Raw genomic sequence first — 21,121 nt, 5'->3', positions numbered from 1 at the left:
AATAATAAAATATCGATATACATTAAATCTATTTTCTTCTATCTCGTTTTAAAAAAGATCTCTGTAAATTCCAAATTATTATCGGAATTCCAAAGATTTGGTATCCAATGTAAATTCGAATGTGTCAATGATAGATTGCGGTTGAAATGGTTTGGTGGGGCCGCCACTTATTCACAAAAGATGTTTATTATCAGTAAACCGAACACTTTGGTAGGCCGTTACTTCCCCTCCTCGTCCTTTGCTAGACTTCGACTTTCATATCAGTTGGCTCATAGCTGTGGCTGGTGACGTTCCATTCGTGTGCATAGTTCGCGTTTCTCATTATTAAACTATTATTCGATGTCTAGTGTTGTTATCATCACGATCATATCAGGTATGTTCAATAGTGGAAGATTTGATATTTTTACGATTATAGTCATCTATTGCTATTTCTTTCTATGTTAAGTTAAGTTGAGAGCTTTGCGAATACTTATTTTTTGATAGTTGTTTTATGTATAATATATATCTGTAATTATTATGTATAATATATATCTGAATCTATTTTTATATAATGAATTTTATAATGATTTTTTTATCATGTTTTATTATGTTTTATTTATGTTTATTCGGTTTCGTTTAATATTTTCTTATTTTTATAAATATATTTTATACAATGCTAAGATAATATTATTTGTTTTATTTTTCTAAATTAATTTCTCTTTATATATTAAATTATTATATATTAAAATATTTATATTGAATTCTATATTTATTTCTATATTTTAAATTGCTTTTTAGGATAAATATAGTTTATTTTAGTTTTACATTTTATTATAAATTAAATGTTATATAATTTTTTTTACACAATTTTTTTCTATATAGTTTGCATTCTAAATGTATCTAAAAAAAATTCTATATAATATATACAACAAAAAATGAACAATTTACTATCTTATTAGATTTTTAATTGTTTTATACAACAAAGATACAGATTATTATTATTTTATGCAATAAAAATATAGATATACATCTAAATCACTATCTTTTATTATTTATTCTTATTATCTTTTATTATCGTTTATTATTTATTAATTATTATTGTTATAAATAAAAAATAATAAATTTAAAATTAAAATGAAAATTTATCAATTAATTTAATAAATTGATCAATATTTATTTATTTATTGAAAAATAAATTTTTTTAATTAATATTTTTTTTTTAGTATTATATTAAAATATTAATTTTATAACTAATTTTTTTGAATTTTTCTGAAATTTTTATAAAAGAATCTGTCCTATTTATTGCAAAGTTTTCAATTTAATTTAACTTAGAATAGATATAATTAATCTGAATATATGGGCAAAATACATATTCAATATACAATAATACTTACTTGACTAATGCAAGATCGCATCCTGTCAAATATACGGTGTAAATGTATTGAGAATTGAAATTGAAAAAAATGACATTGAATAACAATAACATTGAATAAAAATAAAATAGAAAAAAGAAAAATAATACGGAAACTTATTTCATGAAAATATTGATGCAGATAATTCTATATTAATACCAAAATAATATCGATTAAGTAATTATATTTTTATTATATTATTACATTTCATAGAAAATTATATAGAAAATTAATAAAAAAGAGCATTCAATTCGATTTCAATTTTTAATATTGTTACCTATATTATTATACTGTTATTATATTTTATTCTACAAGGATAATTTAATTATTTAAAATGAAAAAAGAATATACAGTGAAAAATCACATCTTAGAAATATTTCTTATTTATATTCGAAAGATTAGATTTATTATATTATGTATTATATTTTTAGGATTGTAAATATAGTATGTTTCAAGTTTTTCAAATAAAAAACTTTGTCAATAAGTTTTCGGAAAAATAAGATTTTAGATATAAAAATATATAATAGGATAAAAAGAAGACAAAAATAAAAAAAAAGATTAAAATCTAAGAAAATGTTATGTAATGAATATTTCATTAAAATGTTAGAGACACCAAAAGCATGAAATATATATCTATATCTATATTTTTATTTCAAAATATCACTCGTCTTTATAAATATATATCTGATATTGATGTATTATCGAATTTATCATAATTTCACGTTATAGTTTTGTCTAATTTCTTTATGTACGATTCTTATACGTCATTTCAAGTTTATAATATAATTTGCTATTGTAATGAATCAGAATATAATAAATACACATATCTATATAACAGATAAAATAAATATTACACATCTTGTCTCGCCTTCTATTAAATTCACTAAGAGAATTAATATCGTCGTTTTGTACAATTTCTTATATTTTCGATATCTTTTAATAAAGCATTAAGACTTCTTCTTATGTGGCATTTTAATCTTACCGACATTTACTCTTATCTGTAAAACGTAATCATATAACCTAATTAATAAAATTTATAAGAAAAAATCTTGAAAAAGTACGTAATGTAGTATTTGTTGTTTGCTTTGAGAAAATGATTAATAAACAATTTTTGAGAATTAGAGAAAATAAATAAATATTTATGATATGAAATATTACATAGAAATATTATATACAATTTTATGTTTTTATGGTGTTTTAAGGTAGACGGTATTTTTATATTCATAGATGAATATATGTATTTCGAAACTTAATTTTCAATGGATATTTGAAACTTTGTTTTCAATGATTGACATGTTCATTGTGTATATTTCGGATCCGAGACAGTACGTACTTATATCATATATATATATATATACAATACATCGAATATGAGCCGAAAGTTGAAAGTTATCAAATTTTGAAAAAGATTTTTTATAATTATATTATTTATATATTTCATAGACAATGTATGATTTATAATGTTAATGATAAAAGATATAATAATATTTAATAATATGATAATAATAAGTATTTAAATTATTTATCATTAAATGACATTATAATGTACGAATCTAATTAATAAATATTTTAATTTAATTAAAAATATAATAACTCTTTGACAGTTTATTTTGATATTTTAAAATAGTTTCAAAATAGATGAATAGTAATTTTATTAGAATTATATTATAATTAATAAATTTGAATTCATTTTATTTTAATTGATAAATAATAATTTTTTTACTAAAATAAGTTTTATTAAATTATTCGATTATTTTTTTTATTTTTATGGCTATATATAAAATAGAAAAATGATTAAATAACAAGCAAAATTGCATTTCTTGAAATGAATATCAATAATAACGTATTATATAACGTTCCTTATTTTCAATTTTTTAAATTTTCAATTTTAATTTTAATTGAATTTTTTTTTAAATATTTTCAATATTTGTATATTAATTAAACTTGTTTAAATTACCGTATAAGATTCAAATATATATTATAAAAAGCAAGTTTTTATTTATTAATTCATATTTACAATTATTGTTTTAATTTAATTATTAACTTCGTTTATTTTATTTCTATTTTCATTTTATTTCTCTCCGTTATTCACCATATTATTATTTTTATATTATTTATAATTTTATCATGCAGAATTTAAAAAATATCTATAAATACCTATATAGTGTCAAATATTTCTATAAAAGTCCAATAACATATTTAGAAAATAAAAACAAGAAAAAAAATATTACATAAAATTTTTTCTTATATAAAAATTATAAAATACAAAATATGACAATAAATGATTTATTGATTATTGTTTGATTTATTGTTTGATATAAGATAAAAATACGTTGTCAATACCTTTATGTAAACATTATATTTATTTGCTTAAATCACTAGATAATTAATACGCTTTGTATTGAAATTATATATCTATTGTATTGAAATTATTATATCTATATAAGAATGAAAAAAAATTGATTTATATATATTATAATAATATAATATAATATAATATAAGAAATTAATTCATTATTATTTTTTTTTTGTTAAAATATTTTAATATAATAAAAAATATTTTTTTATAACATTTTATACAATAATTGTTTTTGTTTTTTTTTCTTCTTTATTTTTACTCATAAAATATGATAGTAAACTTTAAAGTTAACTTTTTAATTAACTTTAAAAAAATTTAAAAAATATATCTTATTAATAAAAATTATAATAAAATATTTGAAATAATAAAAAATATGATTTAAAGATAAAAATTTTAAGTTTGCTCTTCTACATATTTCACTTAACATTTAAAAATAGTTTTATATTTTTTAATTTCCTAAAATATTTGCATGAACAATAAACTTAATTTAATTTCAATATATTTTCAATATATTTTTAAAACAAATGTCAATTTCTTTCAAGATTCAAATTAGGTATAAAAACATTAAGAAAAGAAGTTTAAAGACACCGTTAAATCTCCTGCGATTGTTGGAATCTCGTCTGCCGATGCTATGACAAGTATGCATATTTTAGAAATATTTGAAAGAAAAGTTGGCCTTAAGAAAGTGTTACATTGTATAAAGTACAAATGCATGGCAAACGTTCAGTTACTCGTATTGCCTACAAATATTCGACATTGTAAATTTTATCATTTATTTTCCAATTTTTCTAAAATTACTTTTTACAATTACAATTTTTGTTTCATGTTTAAAAAATCAAATTATACTTTTTTTTAAATCAATTAAGATTAAATAAAACTAGAGATGAATGAAAATATATTTTTTAGATTAGAATTTAAAATTTTATAAGATTTTTCAAAACTTTCGGAATTTAGAAAATTTATTTTTCTTTTATTCAATAGAAAATCTATCTATTTAATAAATTTATCTATCTATTTATAAATTTATAATAAATTCATCTATCTCTTTAAATAAATTTTAATTTCTAAAATTCTATAAATTAAAGAAAAAAAATAGAAAATATAATAAATATATATTATAAATAAATATAAATGAATTAGTGATATAGTATTAATACTCATTTTTTTGATAAAGAAATTTTTTAAATAAAAATTAAATTAATATTTTTTCCCTCAAATTTCAATAATTTCCAATCATAAAATTAGCAAAAAACTTTGAAGTTTGAAAAATTGAAATTTTTAAGTTTCGAATAATTTCTAAGTTTTTACTTATTCTAATATCTCAATGTTAAATATAATATAATATTAATATAATTAATATAATTAATATATTAATATAATATATTCTATTAAAAATTACTGAATTATTTAATCTTGTTTACATTTATGATTAATATAATTTAATATCATTAAATATTAAATATTAACAATAATTTTAAAAATTATTTAATTTATTCTTTTATATATATTGAAAAATCATAGCATTTAATTTATAAGATTTTAGCTATAGATTTTTATAATAAAATTCTGGATTTACAGTTGATAAATTGATAATAATTAATATCAAATAATGATATTAATAATGATAAACTAAGTTAGATTTATGATTTTTTTAAATCTACATAGATAGATCTATATAGATGAAAATTTTAAAAGCTAAAATTTTTATAAATTTACAAGAAATTTATAAGAAATATATTGATGAAATGAAATCTATAAATGAAATATATAAAAATATATTCTAAATCTCAACATTCTTTAAAATTAAAAAATATCAAATTTTCAAATATTGAAACTTTTTATTATTTTTATTATTTTCATTTGAAAGATTTAAATCCAAAAGAATAATTACCATACTAAAATGTTGTATAATACTTATTATTTTTATTCATTTTTATTAATAATAAGCTATTTTAATTTTTATTCAATAAAATTTTATCTTAATTGATTCAACTTATGATTCAACTTATTGCGACTATATTTTTATATAGAAAAAAAAAAAAATAAAATCAAATATAAAAATACAAATTAAAAGTAACTTTGATAAACTAAACAAATGTTTGTTTATTGATCGAATTCAATTTAAGTTTGAAAAATCTTAAAAATCAGAATTCTAAAATTCATTATTATAATTAAAATTTTAATTCTTAATGTTTAAGAAAAAAATTTTCGAATTTTAAATTCTCAAGAAATCTCAAATAAAATAAACTAAAATAAAATAATTTTAAAAAATCATTTTCTCAAAATTATCAAACTTCATTATTTTTAAAAATAAAATTAACAATTCCTTGTTGATGTCGGGCCAATTGTAATTTGCAAATATAATATATATAAAAATGAATATTTTTCAAATATATCTATACAATTTATTGTATATATCTATACAATTTAAAAATAATAAGATCTAAAATTTTATTTTATAATGTTTGAATTTATAATATAATATTTTATAATGTTAAAAAGATTGAAAATGACCCGACACTGTCGGATTATTAAAACAACATGGTTGACTAATCTTATGGTTGCGATTTTACGTGAATAAATTTGCAAGCGATTACCAGTGTTCAGCGACCGATGATTATAGTGCTTATAAAATCAATGATACTTCTTGGCAATGTTCGAATCGAATGTGTATACCGTATTTCGATGCATTCAATCCATAATAACGGCATCCGAATTTCGTCTCGAAATAAAAAAGATAATTTATCTTAATCTTGATCTTTGAAGATCGGAGAAATGGACGGAGAATCAAACGCATCACCATGGATTAAAAGGATTCGAGAATTGCTTTAATAAAGCCCTGGGAATCTGCTGACACGGCGTAGGAATGCGACAAAAGCGGTAATCGAGTAAGTGACGGAGAAAGGAGAAAGGAGGTGAGAGAAAATCTTCGAAACGACGAAAATCATAAAGAAGAACAAAATTGATGAGTGGCAAAAAAGTGAAGGTCGGCTCACCTTATTTCGAGGTGCACATTGTTTAATGGGGATAGAGAGATACAGTCATTGAGAATCTTGGCACAATGCCGCGGTATTTTTTTGGAGCATAAAGTCCTTCTGTAAACTCAAGAAGAATAAGAAGAAGAAGAAGAACAAGAAGAAGGCGATGGTGTGGTGAGCAACGCACGGGGAAATCTTTTCGAGAAGAAAGGAGAGGCGAGTAACAAGGTAAAACGTTGTTGCAACGACAACGACGACAACGAAAAGGACGAAAAGGAAGGATCAATCGAACGCGACTATCGCGGCAGAAGGGAAAGGGAGAATCTTCCACGTAAAAAGAAGAAAGACAAAGAGGCTGCTCGTGGCAAAGAAGCCGAAGAAACGGAAAGATTCGAGAGAAAAGATAAGCTGCGCCGATCAAACCAAATCGAACGAGGAGAAAGCTCTGAAAAGAGCTCTCATCCTCTCCCTTCTCGTCCACTCTCTGTTCTATCGATCTCTGTCCCTTCGGTTCTATCTCTGTTTACCGCGGTGCATCTGTCTTCGTTCACCTCGCGCATGCCCCGCCCCGACCAATGGAGTGTCGAGGGGCCCGGTGATGTCACTATGCAGCGCAGTAGAAGGGCCTGAAGTAGTGGGGAACAGAATCGTCCACCACCACGTCTCGGAGGCCGTGAGAGCCCCACGGGGGCCAGCAGCTAGCTGGAATCAGCGGCAGCGGTCTGGCCGGCCGTTGGCCGGGTTGGTGGGGGCAGGAAGAGGGGCACCCTGGTGCCCAGGAGACCAGGGCGAAGGAAGAACGCAGGGTACTCACCGAAACCCATCCCGCATTTCCCACCACCAGCTCGTCCGGAAAACGTGCGCCACAGAGCTTCCGGACTGGTGCTCGGATATCGAGTTCGATCAAGTGAGTCGGATCAATTCGGGTGTACATATTCGCGCAAAGCGGTTAATAATAATCGTAATATTCGAATTACACAATTCCACGATCTTATTGTCGCCGTTATTATCGTTATCGATTGGATCGATTGCGCGCGGTTTCGATTCTGGAATACGCGATCGGACTATTTTCGATTTTCAATGTCGAAGTATTACGGTGATGGTTCCCATAGGTCTGTAACATATGATGAAAACGATTCAGAAAGATAAACAATAGAGGAACGCTCTATTTTCGATCTCGCGAGACGTTTAAAACTCATACACGTATTATTATTGTCAATAACGAAATTGCGGATACGCGATTACCAAAAAAAGGAAAGGATAAAAAGAAAAAAAAGCCGAACAGTGAAAGAGAATCTCCCTCCAAAGGAGACTCTCGTTAAAAGTGACAACGTTTCGGTATCGGATAAATTTTGCTATTATTCGATTAAAAATTTTTCAGATTATTTTGGATCTCGCGGGTGGTGATTAGACGCAGCTACGACGATCACAACGGTGATAAGAGTGCGTGCAGGGGGGGTGTGTGATGCCCTGGTTATGGTTAAGCGTGAGTGAGGTCAGTGGCAAGAGGAGGAAAAGAAAAACCGGCAGTTCCTCGTCAAACCTGTCGTTTTCACCGTCGTTGTTTAGGTCTTCGTTGTTCAGTTGTGGAGGAGGAGGATCGCCGGCGGCGGTGGTGGTGGCGAGAACTCGGTGGTACTCATCCAAGTGTTCGTGAAAGAGGTGCACGAGGAACCAGTGACCGAACAGGGTCATCCTCGAGGCAGAGCCACGTGATTATGGTGCACCATCATCATCGTCGTCGCGGCCTTCAGGCGAGCCATCACTGCACGGTTAGGAGGCGAGGCGCGACACCCTCGCTGCTCCAGGTGTTCTTATTGATACTCGGCCTCTGGTTACCGATACTGGACAACGGTGCCCTCGTCCTGGCTTGTGGACCAGGCAGGGGTGGCGGACGACGTCCAGGTCTGAGGAAACTTACGCCTTTGGTGTTCAAGCAACATGTGCCTAATGTTAGCGAGAATACGCTGCCGGCTAGTGGACTCAGCGAGGGACGTGTTTCCAGGCACGATTCCAGATTCAGAGATCTCGTGCCTAACTACAACGCCGACATCATCTTCAAGGACGAGGAGGGTACCGGAGCGGATCGACTGATGACACAGGTGAACGAACGTCCAAACATTGATTAATATGCTTATTTGTCACGCGTGTTTCTTGTAGTTTTATGTTTTATATAGTTTCGAAAAGTTATACCTTTTGCTCGAGTATACTATTACGCATTTGAAAAACGAAGCTCATGAGTTGCAGTGAATAATCGTGTTCTCACGCGTTCTGATGGTTAATCGGTACCGTCTATAGTTCATCGGAGCTTAAGAGCTTCTTTCCAAAATTGACTCTGATTGTACGAATACGTACGTTGTTGGTTGTTGGATTATCTGTGACAAATATTGATATCAGTGACTGTTCTCGAGAAAATAATTAAAATATCATGTAGAATATTCCATGGTTGAAATCTATTTTCTTATTAGGCATTTAAAAAAATTATTTTCTATTTTTATACTTAATATCATTTATATAAATTATAGAATAATATTCGAAATTACTAATTGAAATTGTTAGATAGTAATAAAATGACGTTAATTTAAAATTTGAAGCTTATAGATTACAATTAGTGTTTTATAAAGCGTCTTATTATAAAATAAATTCTTAAATTTTATTGAAAGAAATCATGAATTGACATTGAATTTTATTACGATTTTTATATATATGAGTTTAAATTTCATTGTATTATAATAAAAGGTGTTCGTTTTATATATAATTTGTCTTCGTTTTAAAAAATAAAAATAACTATAATATTGATTGTTAAAAAATAATCATCAACAATCTAATAATAAAAGATACATATTAATGTATATTACAAAAATTTAAAAAAGTTTAAAAAAATATTATATATATATATTTTGTTGTTTGTTATATATTTTATTATTAAATTAAATTTTCAAAAATATTAGAAATTAATTATTATGAACAATATTTAATAGATACAATCTAGTATATATTAAATAATAATTCATTAAAAATTTGAAAAACATTAAAAAGAATATTTTCTCCTAAAATTGATTTACTTCAAAATATAATTAAATCAATTCATACTTAATTAAAATAATTTTGCATGTTTAACAAGAAACTTCTCAGCATTATCTAAAAAATCGCCTATTTTTTCATTTTTACTTGATCCACTTTTAATTAAGATCTGGTTCACATAACATTTAAAATAAAAGTTCAATTATCATTCTCTTCATGTATTAGATAATCGATTAATATTTTAAAAATTATAAAACGCATAAAAATCAAATTATTAATTATATTTCTAAATTAAACTTCAATTTTTTTAAAATATGGAAAATATTTGCTGAAAATATCATTCAAATGAAATAATATAATTTATTTTCATTATAGAAAGTATTAGAAAATAATAATCCTAATAAAAAAAAATTTTATTTAAATAGTTTTATATAAAATTTAATAAAATAAAAACTTGCATTATAATATAATAATTTAGTACTGAATATTAAAAATATCAAATTTCTATATAAAATTAAAAATAGATAAATAAAATATCAATATAATATCAATATAATATATATAGTATCTGATAAACGTGACAAAGTTTTTATATTTCGATTATTATTTTTTTCATTTTTCCACAAAGAAATAATTAATCAATGTAAAATAAATGTTATCAAGTTATTATTATCAAATCATTAATATTAAATTAAATCGGCCATCTATTATGTTTCTATCTAACGCACCGTGGATTCGATCTTATAAGTTAAGCATGAATTACTGTATTTCATGGTCACTTATTTAATGAAAGAAATGAACAGCAAACTCTGGTGATAATTCGATAACCGACTCGAGGAATTCGTCATTTCTCGTTGAGGGTGTATTCGCCGTAGTGATTGCCGATAATATGTGTCGTATGTCAGATCACGATAAAGATTGTCGTCCTTGAAGGAGCCCGTCGGTGAATCATCGCGACGAGCTATTTCAGTTTTAGTATTGTCGATTCCCATCGATCTACCGATTTCGTTGCGTGTTTTGACGACTAAGATCAGCGGCGCTTCTTTTAAACTCGCACAGTTTTTCCACATACTGACTCATATTAATATTTAGACAGCATATTATGTGAGATATTACTATCCTTTATATTTATATAATTTATTTTTTTATTTATTTATATAATTTTTTTTATTTTTTTTTGTTCTTATAATTTATTATTTTATAATGTTATATATGTTATATATATAAAGTATTATTATATAATACTTTTATTAAGGTGATCGTTTCTTTTTACATTGAAATATAATTAATATATAAATATAATGAATATAATGAATTATAAAATGTTCAATTAATATATAAATATAATATAAATATAATGAAATATAATTAATACAAATATAAATTTTATTTATTGAATATAATAAACAATACATTAAATAATGGCGGAAATAAACATCGCAATGTTGGAATAGTGAAATTGGAACGATTAAATCACAGTAGATTAGATATATTCAGTGAAGTGTTTGAATATTTTTGCAACATTTTTAATTTTGCAAAAATTAAAAATTAATTTAATGTCCCATTAATTAATTTAATGTCCAAGATTATGTATATTATATTATATATTATATTATATTTTATTATATTTATATTATATATTATATTTATATTATATTATATATTATATATTAAATACATGAAATTTATGTTTTTATTAATTTTAAAATTTAAAAATTTTATTTTTATTAAATATAATGAGTATTTTAATATAAAAAAATACCTTTTTATACCGTCGTATACAAGAAATTATTGTTCCATATATTGTCTTGTAATATTGTTGATAAGTATATTGTTGATAAACTGCAGATTTTTATGTAAATATATATATTTTTTTCTTATATTAATTTTACTTGCATGATATTTAAATATTATATTTAATATTTAATATATATAATTAATGTATTATAAATAATTTAATGAATGTTATATTTAATAATATATTTATAATAGATTTAATAATATATTATATTTTATAATGTTGGAAAATAAACAAATTCTAAATTTCGTAGAAGAATTTCACTATGACTATATTACAAAATAGTTTAGCATATATAATAAATAAATAATTTTAAATAATAAATAAATGACATATATTATACATATTTGGTTTATCTATATAATTTGATTTATCTATACATAAAAATTCTTCAATTACTATTATTATTGTTCATCAATCAATACTATTATTGATTGTTTTTTAATATATTAAAACACAAATTTTATTAGATATATAAATTATATTTTATTTTTTTAATTTAGATTAATCTATTTCATAGATTACAATTCAAATATGATTTGGTGTTTTCTGTCTCATAGAATTATTAAATTTTATTTCTTTTAGATCAAGGCTATTTTTAATGTAATTTTGGTATATCACAGTCATATTTTTATGGAATCTATTTATATTTCTGAGTTTCAAATTTTTTGTACTCGTAAAAGCAAAATTTTTTGATATTAATTAGTTATAATACTTAAAGATTTGGAAATTTATTTTGATTTGATTGATATTTTATTTATTTAATGCAAAATAAGTGATAAATTAAAAAATAGCAAAATCGCAATCATTAATATTGCAGATTATATAAATTTTATATTAATACTGTACATTAGTAGATAAAATCAATTAAATAAATAGAAATTTATTACATTCGATATATGCAAATATTTTTATTAGTGAATTTAGCTTTTCACTAATTAAGTTATTATTACTTTATTAAACAGATTAGAAGTTTCAATTTTTTTTTAAATATTTTCTATATACATTATTAATTTTTTAATTCTTATCATTATTATATTTTACCAATTACAAGTCTTCTTCCATAATCATGTATGGAATTTCATAAATTTATTATTTTTTTTTTAAAATGAACATGTAAATGTTTTCAATAAAATATAAATTAATTTTACGAAATGATAATTTTCTTTAATTTTTTCATCCAAATTTATATATAGAAAAAAATATTATTTGTTAAAATAAAAAATTAAATTACTATGTTATTAATTAAATTATTAAACTAAAAAATTTATAAAAATTTATAAAAAATCAAGATAATACTAATGTTTATTGATTTATAACATCTCAAAAATTTTTTTCTCTAAATTTAAATTTGAACAATTTAAATATTATGATAACTTTTGTTCATTATAAAAATCATAAATAGCAAACAAACATTTTGTTTGTATGTTTTCCTTCATTCTAATAGGAAAGTTTTGTTCGTTTCCTAGAGGATTTTAGAAAGAAGAAGTGCAGTCAGTGACCTTTACGTTTCGATTCCGATAATAGTTAGCTGATTCACGCGAGAATAGTTTACGCGTTTCGCTTTGAGAAATTTGGTTATTCAAAGGAATGATATATGGCAGCTTGGTTCAGATCATTGGGAGAGTATAATGCCCCTTAAGAATGTAAGAATGGATTTCCGAACAAACATGCTTCAAAAATCGGAAATTCAGTAATGATTACGTTTGTTTTATCATTAAGAGATTATATTGTTTTTTTGGGAATTGATTGACATTTTGTAATAAAACAATAAAAATAATTGATCTTGTAATTTCGTTATGCAATATTATATTTGTTTTGAAATAATTTTATATTTTTTCATAATTTATTAGCAATAATTAAAAGTTAAATGAAGCGTTGATTAATTTCGATTACATTACATTACATTACATGTAGAGTTTATTTTAAATATAAATTAAGAAGTTTTATGTGAGATTTGTAATCTAAAGGTATTCATAAAAAATAAAGGAACAAATATATAAATTATTAATTTTGTTTTTTTTTATTGGTTTAAAAATAGATATTTAGATTTTAGTAGATATTCATATTGTTTTAAAAATAGATATTCATATTTCATGATTTTAATAAAAAGATATAATATATTATTTGAACATTATTTTATATAGATAATATATTAATAGGAAGGATTAGTGATGAAAAATTATTTTTTTGAAAAACAAAAAATTATAATTCTTTGTTTTGCAATAAAAAACAATTATAGATCAAAATTTTTCTGAAAAAAAAAGGAAATATGGAATAATAAATTACATTCTAATTTTTTTTTAATTTGGTACAATAGGAATCCTATAAATATGTATAGAAATATAATATGATATAAATATAATATATATATATATATATATATTAAATATATAATATATAATATATAATTATAAATAATAAATAGTATATAAATAATATAATAAATAATGTATAATTAAAAATATAATAGATTTTATAAATATATATATGATTAATTAAATGATTAAGTAAATTGAATTTATCAAAAAAAGAATTAGAAATTTAATGGCTCTTTTTCTAGAAAAAACTTTTCAATTATATTCGGATAAATCTTCAATTTCAAATCTTCATTTCAATAAATTGAAAATTATAAATTTGATAAAAAAATTGATCATTAAATTCAAATTATATATAACATTATACGTATATAAGTATTAAATGCAAATATTTAAAATTTCTACATTACTGAAATATTGAATGAATGATATAAGAATCATAAATTGCTATTTAATCGCAGTATTCTTCATAAAAACTGCCTCATTAAAGGCAATCATTCTTATTTGAACAGTAATTCTCACAATTTTACTTTAATGGATTTATTCCACTCCAATAATTTATAAATAACTTGGAACTTAACATTCCATTAAATTATTAAATCGTGAATATAAATTTACAAATAAACAAATCATAATTTTTCAATGTAATCAATATTTTATAGCAAATTATACAATGACATGAAATATAAGAAAGAAATTTTTTTTCACCTTTTTTCACGTTTTCTAATATTGATGGTTAATAAAAATTCGTAGTAAAATTCAATATTAGAATTATCATTAAAATATCAGAATTTAAATTTTACCAATAATTTTTTGTTCGTAAATTATTTAAAATTAATATTATTATATATTATATTTATAATAGATATTAATATTATAGATATTAATATTATTATACATATTTTATAAATATTTTTTCATAATTTAAGCTTCATTTTCAACAAATAATTTTTCTATGTAAAATCATCTAATTTTGGATGAAAAAATTCAAAATAAAATTGATTAAATCAATTTTATAGAAACTATCTGCAGCAACAATTTAAATTTGCAAAATTAAAAAAAATTTTTTTTTGATATTAAAAGATAATAACAATTTATAGTTTCAATTTTTTCATTCTATATTCTATAATCTTATTCAATATATATAATATAATTTAATTGTAGTATATAATAATTGATTTCAATGGATTCTTTATTATTGAAAATTAATCTTTTAAAGTGCTAATAAGTAATCAAACAACATTTGAAAATTATAAACAGTTTTTATATACATTAAAAACATTTTATTAATACAAAATTATTTTTATTATTATTTATTTAATATAAATTTATTAAATTTTTACTAAATTATTATAAATTCATTAATATTAAATATCATGAATCTATTATTATTCAATTAGAACATTCAAAATTAATTTTCAATTATTTCCTCTTTTCTTCAACATATTTTACGACAAGAGATTTCGATGAAATTAGAATATTGAAATGTGCATGGAATATCAAGAATCCTCGATTCCTCAAGGAGATTGATTGCGTTTCTCGTTTAAAGTACAGGATGACGAGCGCGTTAACTGCAGCAACGCGTGTTATTACTTCAACGCGTGTCACCGTGCTCCGCGGCCGTATGACAAATTAGCTACTGCATGTCGTTAAACGTCGCCAAGTGATTCACGCGAAATGCTATACACCCGATAAGAGTGCCTCGATCGCTCTTGAATACGTTTCACATACACACGAAGATCGATACTTGAAACTCGAATTACATCCTAGGATTTCACATCAATCTGAGTTTTCGTAGTAGACGCGTTCTTCTGTCTCTTTGGTTTTGATTAAGTGTCATTTTAATATATATATTGATTTCAAAAAATATTGGCACATTCTCTAAAACAAAATAGCTTTTTAAAAATTGAATCAAACGAAAGTTTAAACTTAAGTTTCTTTCTTTTCCCTTTTTTTTTTTTTGAGAAATTAGAGGGATTAATTTATCTATTATATGTGTAAAAAAAAGAAATTACTATTGAAATAATATAAACAAAGAAAATAATAAAATTTATTTTTTAATATTTAATGAAAATTTAAGAAATACATTTCGTAGATTTATATTAGTTATATACATTCTTATATAAATTCTTATTTTTGATTTAGATGATCTCAGAATAATTATAAATAAATTATTGAAAAATATAATAAAAAATATGGATAAATATAAATATTGTGAATCGTACAATTTGTGAGTTTTTTACTTTTTTCAAATCAAAATAAAATTGAACAAATAGAAATTTGAGAAATCTTTTTAAAGAAATTAAATATGTATAACGATGAAACGTGCATTTAAGTATTAATAAATATTTTTTAATGATATATTTTGATATAATTGCCAAACACAACAAAATAATCATAATTTGATCTCTCTCTCTCTCTCTCTCTCTCTCTCTTTTTATTCCTCTGTAATTTTATTTTTTAATAATTACATTTTGCATAATCATAATGGATCTGTAATAAACAATTTTTAAATTTCAGTTTTTTAAAACTTTCTTTTTTTTTCAAATTTGTTTTAAGTATTTATGTAAATGATTGAAATCTATTTTATTGATTTTCCATTGTATCTGTTTATTACAATTTATTACTCAAATATATATACACAATAATTTTTTATAATTACGAAAATAAAAAAATACTTATTAAGAAAAACGTTAATAAACGTTAAGAAAAACGTTAAGAAAAACGTTAATAATAATAGAAATATCATTGAGATAGAAAATTAAAATTTTCTGTTTGATAATTATGAAAAATAAGATATTTTAATAATTTCAATGAAATATATTGTTAAGATGAATATTACATAAAACAATTTTTTCTTATATGTATTTATATTTTAAAGATATGTATAAAAATATTCTTAATATCTAAATTTCTAACATCAACTTAAATTAAAAAAAAATAGTAAATAAAAAAATAATTATATTTATATCAAGTTATATAATTTATATAAGTTATATTATATTAATTTATAATTACTAAATCTATATAATAAAAATCTATAATACTAAAAATATTAGTATATTATAATAATTTTTATTATATAATTTTTTATATAAAGATTTTTTATATACTTAAATTTAACTTAAATTAATATCAAAAAGTATACAATTTTGCAAATCACTAATGATCGATTAATACAAAATAATTTAAAGGAAATTAAATTAACTGATTATTATTACAAAAATCAGTTACATTTAATAAATATATGTGCTAATAATGTTATTGTAATTTTTGTTATCGTAATATTAATTGCCGAAACATTATTTTATATTTTATTTTCAAGTTCTATATAAATTAAAATTAAATTAAAATTAAATGCACATAGATTAGTAAGCAACAAAAAATTAATTCATTTGAACTCATCTAAATTTTATTAAACGCTTAAGTTAACAAAATATAAAACACAAGATGCAAATTAAAATTTAAATACACATTAAAATTTAACTATAACGAAAAAAATGTATTATAATTTATATAATTTATATATTTATATAAAACCATACAAAATTGCATATAAACAAAATTGAATGGATACTTTATATAAAGTGTCAATAATTAGTATTTGATATTTTTTTCTTTGATTTTTATAATCGTCTAATCGTCGTGATATGCTTTCAACAAGTTTTTCTAAATATTTTGTCAATCTGTTGAATTTTCAATTGCAATTCTTTAAAAAATATTTGTTTATTAATACATTTTTCTAAAAAAAAATGTCTGCATATACAAATTTTTTATTGGATTAATGTCCACAAAAGTGGAGACCTTTATTTTGCAGTTTTGAAAAAATTGTCTTGTTTTCGTAGTAGTATGTTTTAGATCGCTATCTCGTTGTAACATTCATTTTTCATTGAGACTTATTTTTAAAATTCTTTTAAATTTTCATTCAGGATATCAATGTATTTATTTACATTCATAATGTTATCTATAGATATTATATTTTCGACTCCATACTATAAAAAACAAGCCCATAGCATTATGATCCCCCCTCATACTTGATAGTTGATAAAACATATTACTTTTTTAAGAATTCATTTGATTTTCTTCATATTTGTGCCCTTTTTTTTCTTATTTAATAATTCAAATTTAGTCTTGTCATTCCAAATTATAAAATATTGTTTCCAGAATGATAGTGGCTTATTTATATAATTTTTGAAATTGAAACGTTTTCTTCTTTTGTATTTTAGTAATATATAATTTGTGTCTAGCTATACAATTCTTTAAACTTTTTTCTTCTAATTTTATAGTTTACTTTTTTACTAGTTTTTGAAGATATATTTAATTGTAGCTGTTCAATGATATTTCGTGATGTTATCTTTGGATTATGTCAAGATAATTCTTCTATCTTCATACGCACTTGTGTTATGTTTCTATCCTCGACCGCATAAATTATTAACATTATTATCATGTTCTAAATATTTTTTATAAATTTTATGAATAGTACTCATAGAAACATTATATTTTTGAGCAATATAATGATAACTTTGATTATTTTTGCAATCAGAGACAATTAAAGACAATTTCTGACTGATCACAAACTTTTTATTTTCTATTAAACATGTTTATTTAATAATATTAAAATTTAATAATAATAAAAATACGAAGATTTTACAAATACTGTCGACCCAATATTTGGGAGGTAATTTCAACGTTTGTTTATATTATTTTTTTGTTAATACGAAACTTTCTACGTGTTCACTTAATTTTATTCACAGTCTAAAATATATAGTATTAATATAGTACTAGTAGCACATAAAAGTAAGTAATCACATTCACTAATACAAACAAATATATAAATCGTTATAGGAATTGATTTTATGATTTTATATATTACGTACATATGTTCTATATTCCGAAAAATATTCTAATATTGAAAAATTCAAATTTATTTTCATCACTTGCAAATTCATTATCTGAATTTTCTAATATGAACGTAATGTCCACTTAATTTTGCGACTGTATATCTAAATATTAGTAATAATATATTTAACAATTATCAGATATTTAACAATTATCAGATATAGATAGAAATAAGATACAAGATGATTCCTTGTAAAAAAAAAAAATAAAAAAAATAAAATAAAATTTTTTCATCCGAGATATTTTTCCAATTGCAATTCTTTAAAAATGGAAAAAATGGAGTTTTAAAATTTTTTATGTTATATAAATTTATTGAATACAGATAAATTATCAATAAAAGCTTATTGTCCATGTAAAAATAACCAAAAAATATAGAATTAATTTTATTTTATTCAAAAATTAATTTTTGACAAAAGCAAAATTTAAGATATCGTTTATAAGATTTCGTGACTACATATGTATAATCACGATTTTTTTGAAAATGAAACGAACAAAAAATTTTATTTTATATTTTTTTCTTATAAGAAATTACTTTTAACTTGATATATTATTTAACCCTATATAAAGAAAAAGTAATTCAAAATAACGTTTTCAATATATTTCAAATTTTTATAAGCTATCAAAATCGATAAAATAATTCTTTGATAGATCTGGTTTAGATTTGTTGAAAAATTTTTATTAATTTTTGATTAATTTTTTTATTTTCATAAAATAAAACATTTATTTAAAATGAAAATACATTTATCTTTATTTCTTAGTCTTAATCATATTAGTAGGATTGATTTCGCAATAATATAGCGACGATATAATTATTATATCAACATTATTAAATATTGATATAAACATTCATAAATGTGAATATCTTTTTAAAAGAACATTTATCACCAAACTGATAATTATCGTTTATTTGAGTTTTTATTATTGTCAATAATCTGACTATTATAAATGAAAATTAAAAAATTAAAATTTTGTCTCATATTTACTCTATCTGATACACATTTTACTTCTTCTGATACATATTCTATCTCATATACTATTTCCTCTATGAAAATTTCTATATATTAATTTCTCATGAAATTAATCTGAAAGAATAAATCAGAAAACAAGAATTCATCTCCAATCGCCACCTGTTCCACTCCGCAATCCATTCTAATCTTTTTCTTCCCGATCCATGCTGGTTCCATTAGTACTTTATTCATGCAGTTTTTATCGATGTTTGCCTTCCACTTGGCGCCCCCGCGAAGCGTGAAACGATTCTCCTAACTCCGAGCCTGTTGTATTCCAATTTGTAAGTCCCACGTTTCGTGGTGCGGCGAACAAAAGACGGCACGGCGCTACGCTGGTTTCCGCTCGTAAACCATCGTAAACCATCCTCATCGTTTGGTCGTTGTCTACTAAGAAAATAGATTTTTCAAATAAATAAATAGGAATAAATATTTTTGTTTCTTTTAATTATGTATTTTATAAATAAATTTTTTTTTCAAATAATATTTACATAGAGATATAATATTTTAAATGTATACTTTAATACTTGCTCATATAAATAAATACTTTTTTCAATCTGAATAGTTGAAATAAATTTATATATTATGTATAATTTTTTCAAATAGTAGCAATTTAAATAAATATATTATCAACTTATTCAAATATTGAAGTTATTAATTTTATAAAATTTTTTAAAATATATGAAAATTGAAATTAAATAAATATAATTATATAAAGGAATCCATTTAAATTTAATATACAATTTGTATAATTTAATATGTCATTTGATAATATCGAAAAATGATTCAGATAAATATGTTTTAATTATTTCAAGAAGAATACACATATACATATGAAGTATAAAAAACATGATATTAATAATTTTTTTTGTAAGTAGATGTAATAATTAAATTTTATTTTTTAAATCATATGTTCTTGAATGCATTAATCGATGCATTATTATCTTCTATAAAAAAGTATAAAAAAGTATTATTAAAAATATTGAATTGTATGTTGAAAAATCGTTATTGATTATAATTTTTTAGAAAATAATTTGAATTTTAATTTGAATTTTCTGAAACTTATTACATGAAGGAAACAATAATATCTGTTCATATTTTCTTTGTTTTTATATCAATTTGTATGTCAATTTTTAAAATTTAAACTTAAGTTTATTTCTTAAAACAATGATTTTTCGATAGAAGTTAATTTTTTTAAAAAATTTTTCTAAAAAATAATAATTGCATTGATTAATGCATTAAAAATTATTATGACTCCATTTAAAATTAAAATCATTATCTTTATATGATATTTATTCATTAATCTATGAAAAAATTATATTAGAATATACATCAAATTCATTCAATTCT

At 22.1% G+C, this 21,121-nt stretch overlaps 1 protein-coding gene across 2 annotated transcripts in view; it reads left to right on the top strand.

Moving 5' to 3' along the window:
* Positions 1 to 268: 268 nt before the first annotated feature.
* The window catches only part of LOC108003950 (sonic hedgehog protein), a 157,455-nt gene continuing 136,602 nt past the window's right edge, over positions 269 to 21,121 (top strand). The window contains exons 1-4 of one of the 2 annotated variants that reach the window (XM_062083308.1): positions 269 to 373; positions 6,517 to 7,635; positions 8,110 to 8,223; positions 8,298 to 8,830. In XM_062083308.1, coding sequence (XP_061939292.1) covers positions 8,447 to 8,830 — 384 coding nt within the window. In that variant the 5' untranslated portion in view covers positions 269 to 373; positions 6,517 to 7,635; positions 8,110 to 8,223; positions 8,298 to 8,446. Of the gene's footprint in view, positions 374 to 6,516; positions 8,224 to 8,297; positions 8,831 to 21,121 lie in introns of both variants that reach the window. The other variant, XM_062083307.1, reaches the window with a different exon arrangement.

This window comes from Apis cerana, linkage group LG12, assembly GCF_029169275.1.
Source record: "Apis cerana isolate GH-2021 linkage group LG12, AcerK_1.0, whole genome shotgun sequence".
NCBI lineage: Eukaryota > Metazoa > Arthropoda > Insecta > Hymenoptera > Apidae > Apis > Apis cerana.
The sequence above is the reverse complement of the archived record's forward strand: the minus strand, read 5'-3'. Positions and strand labels throughout refer to the sequence as shown.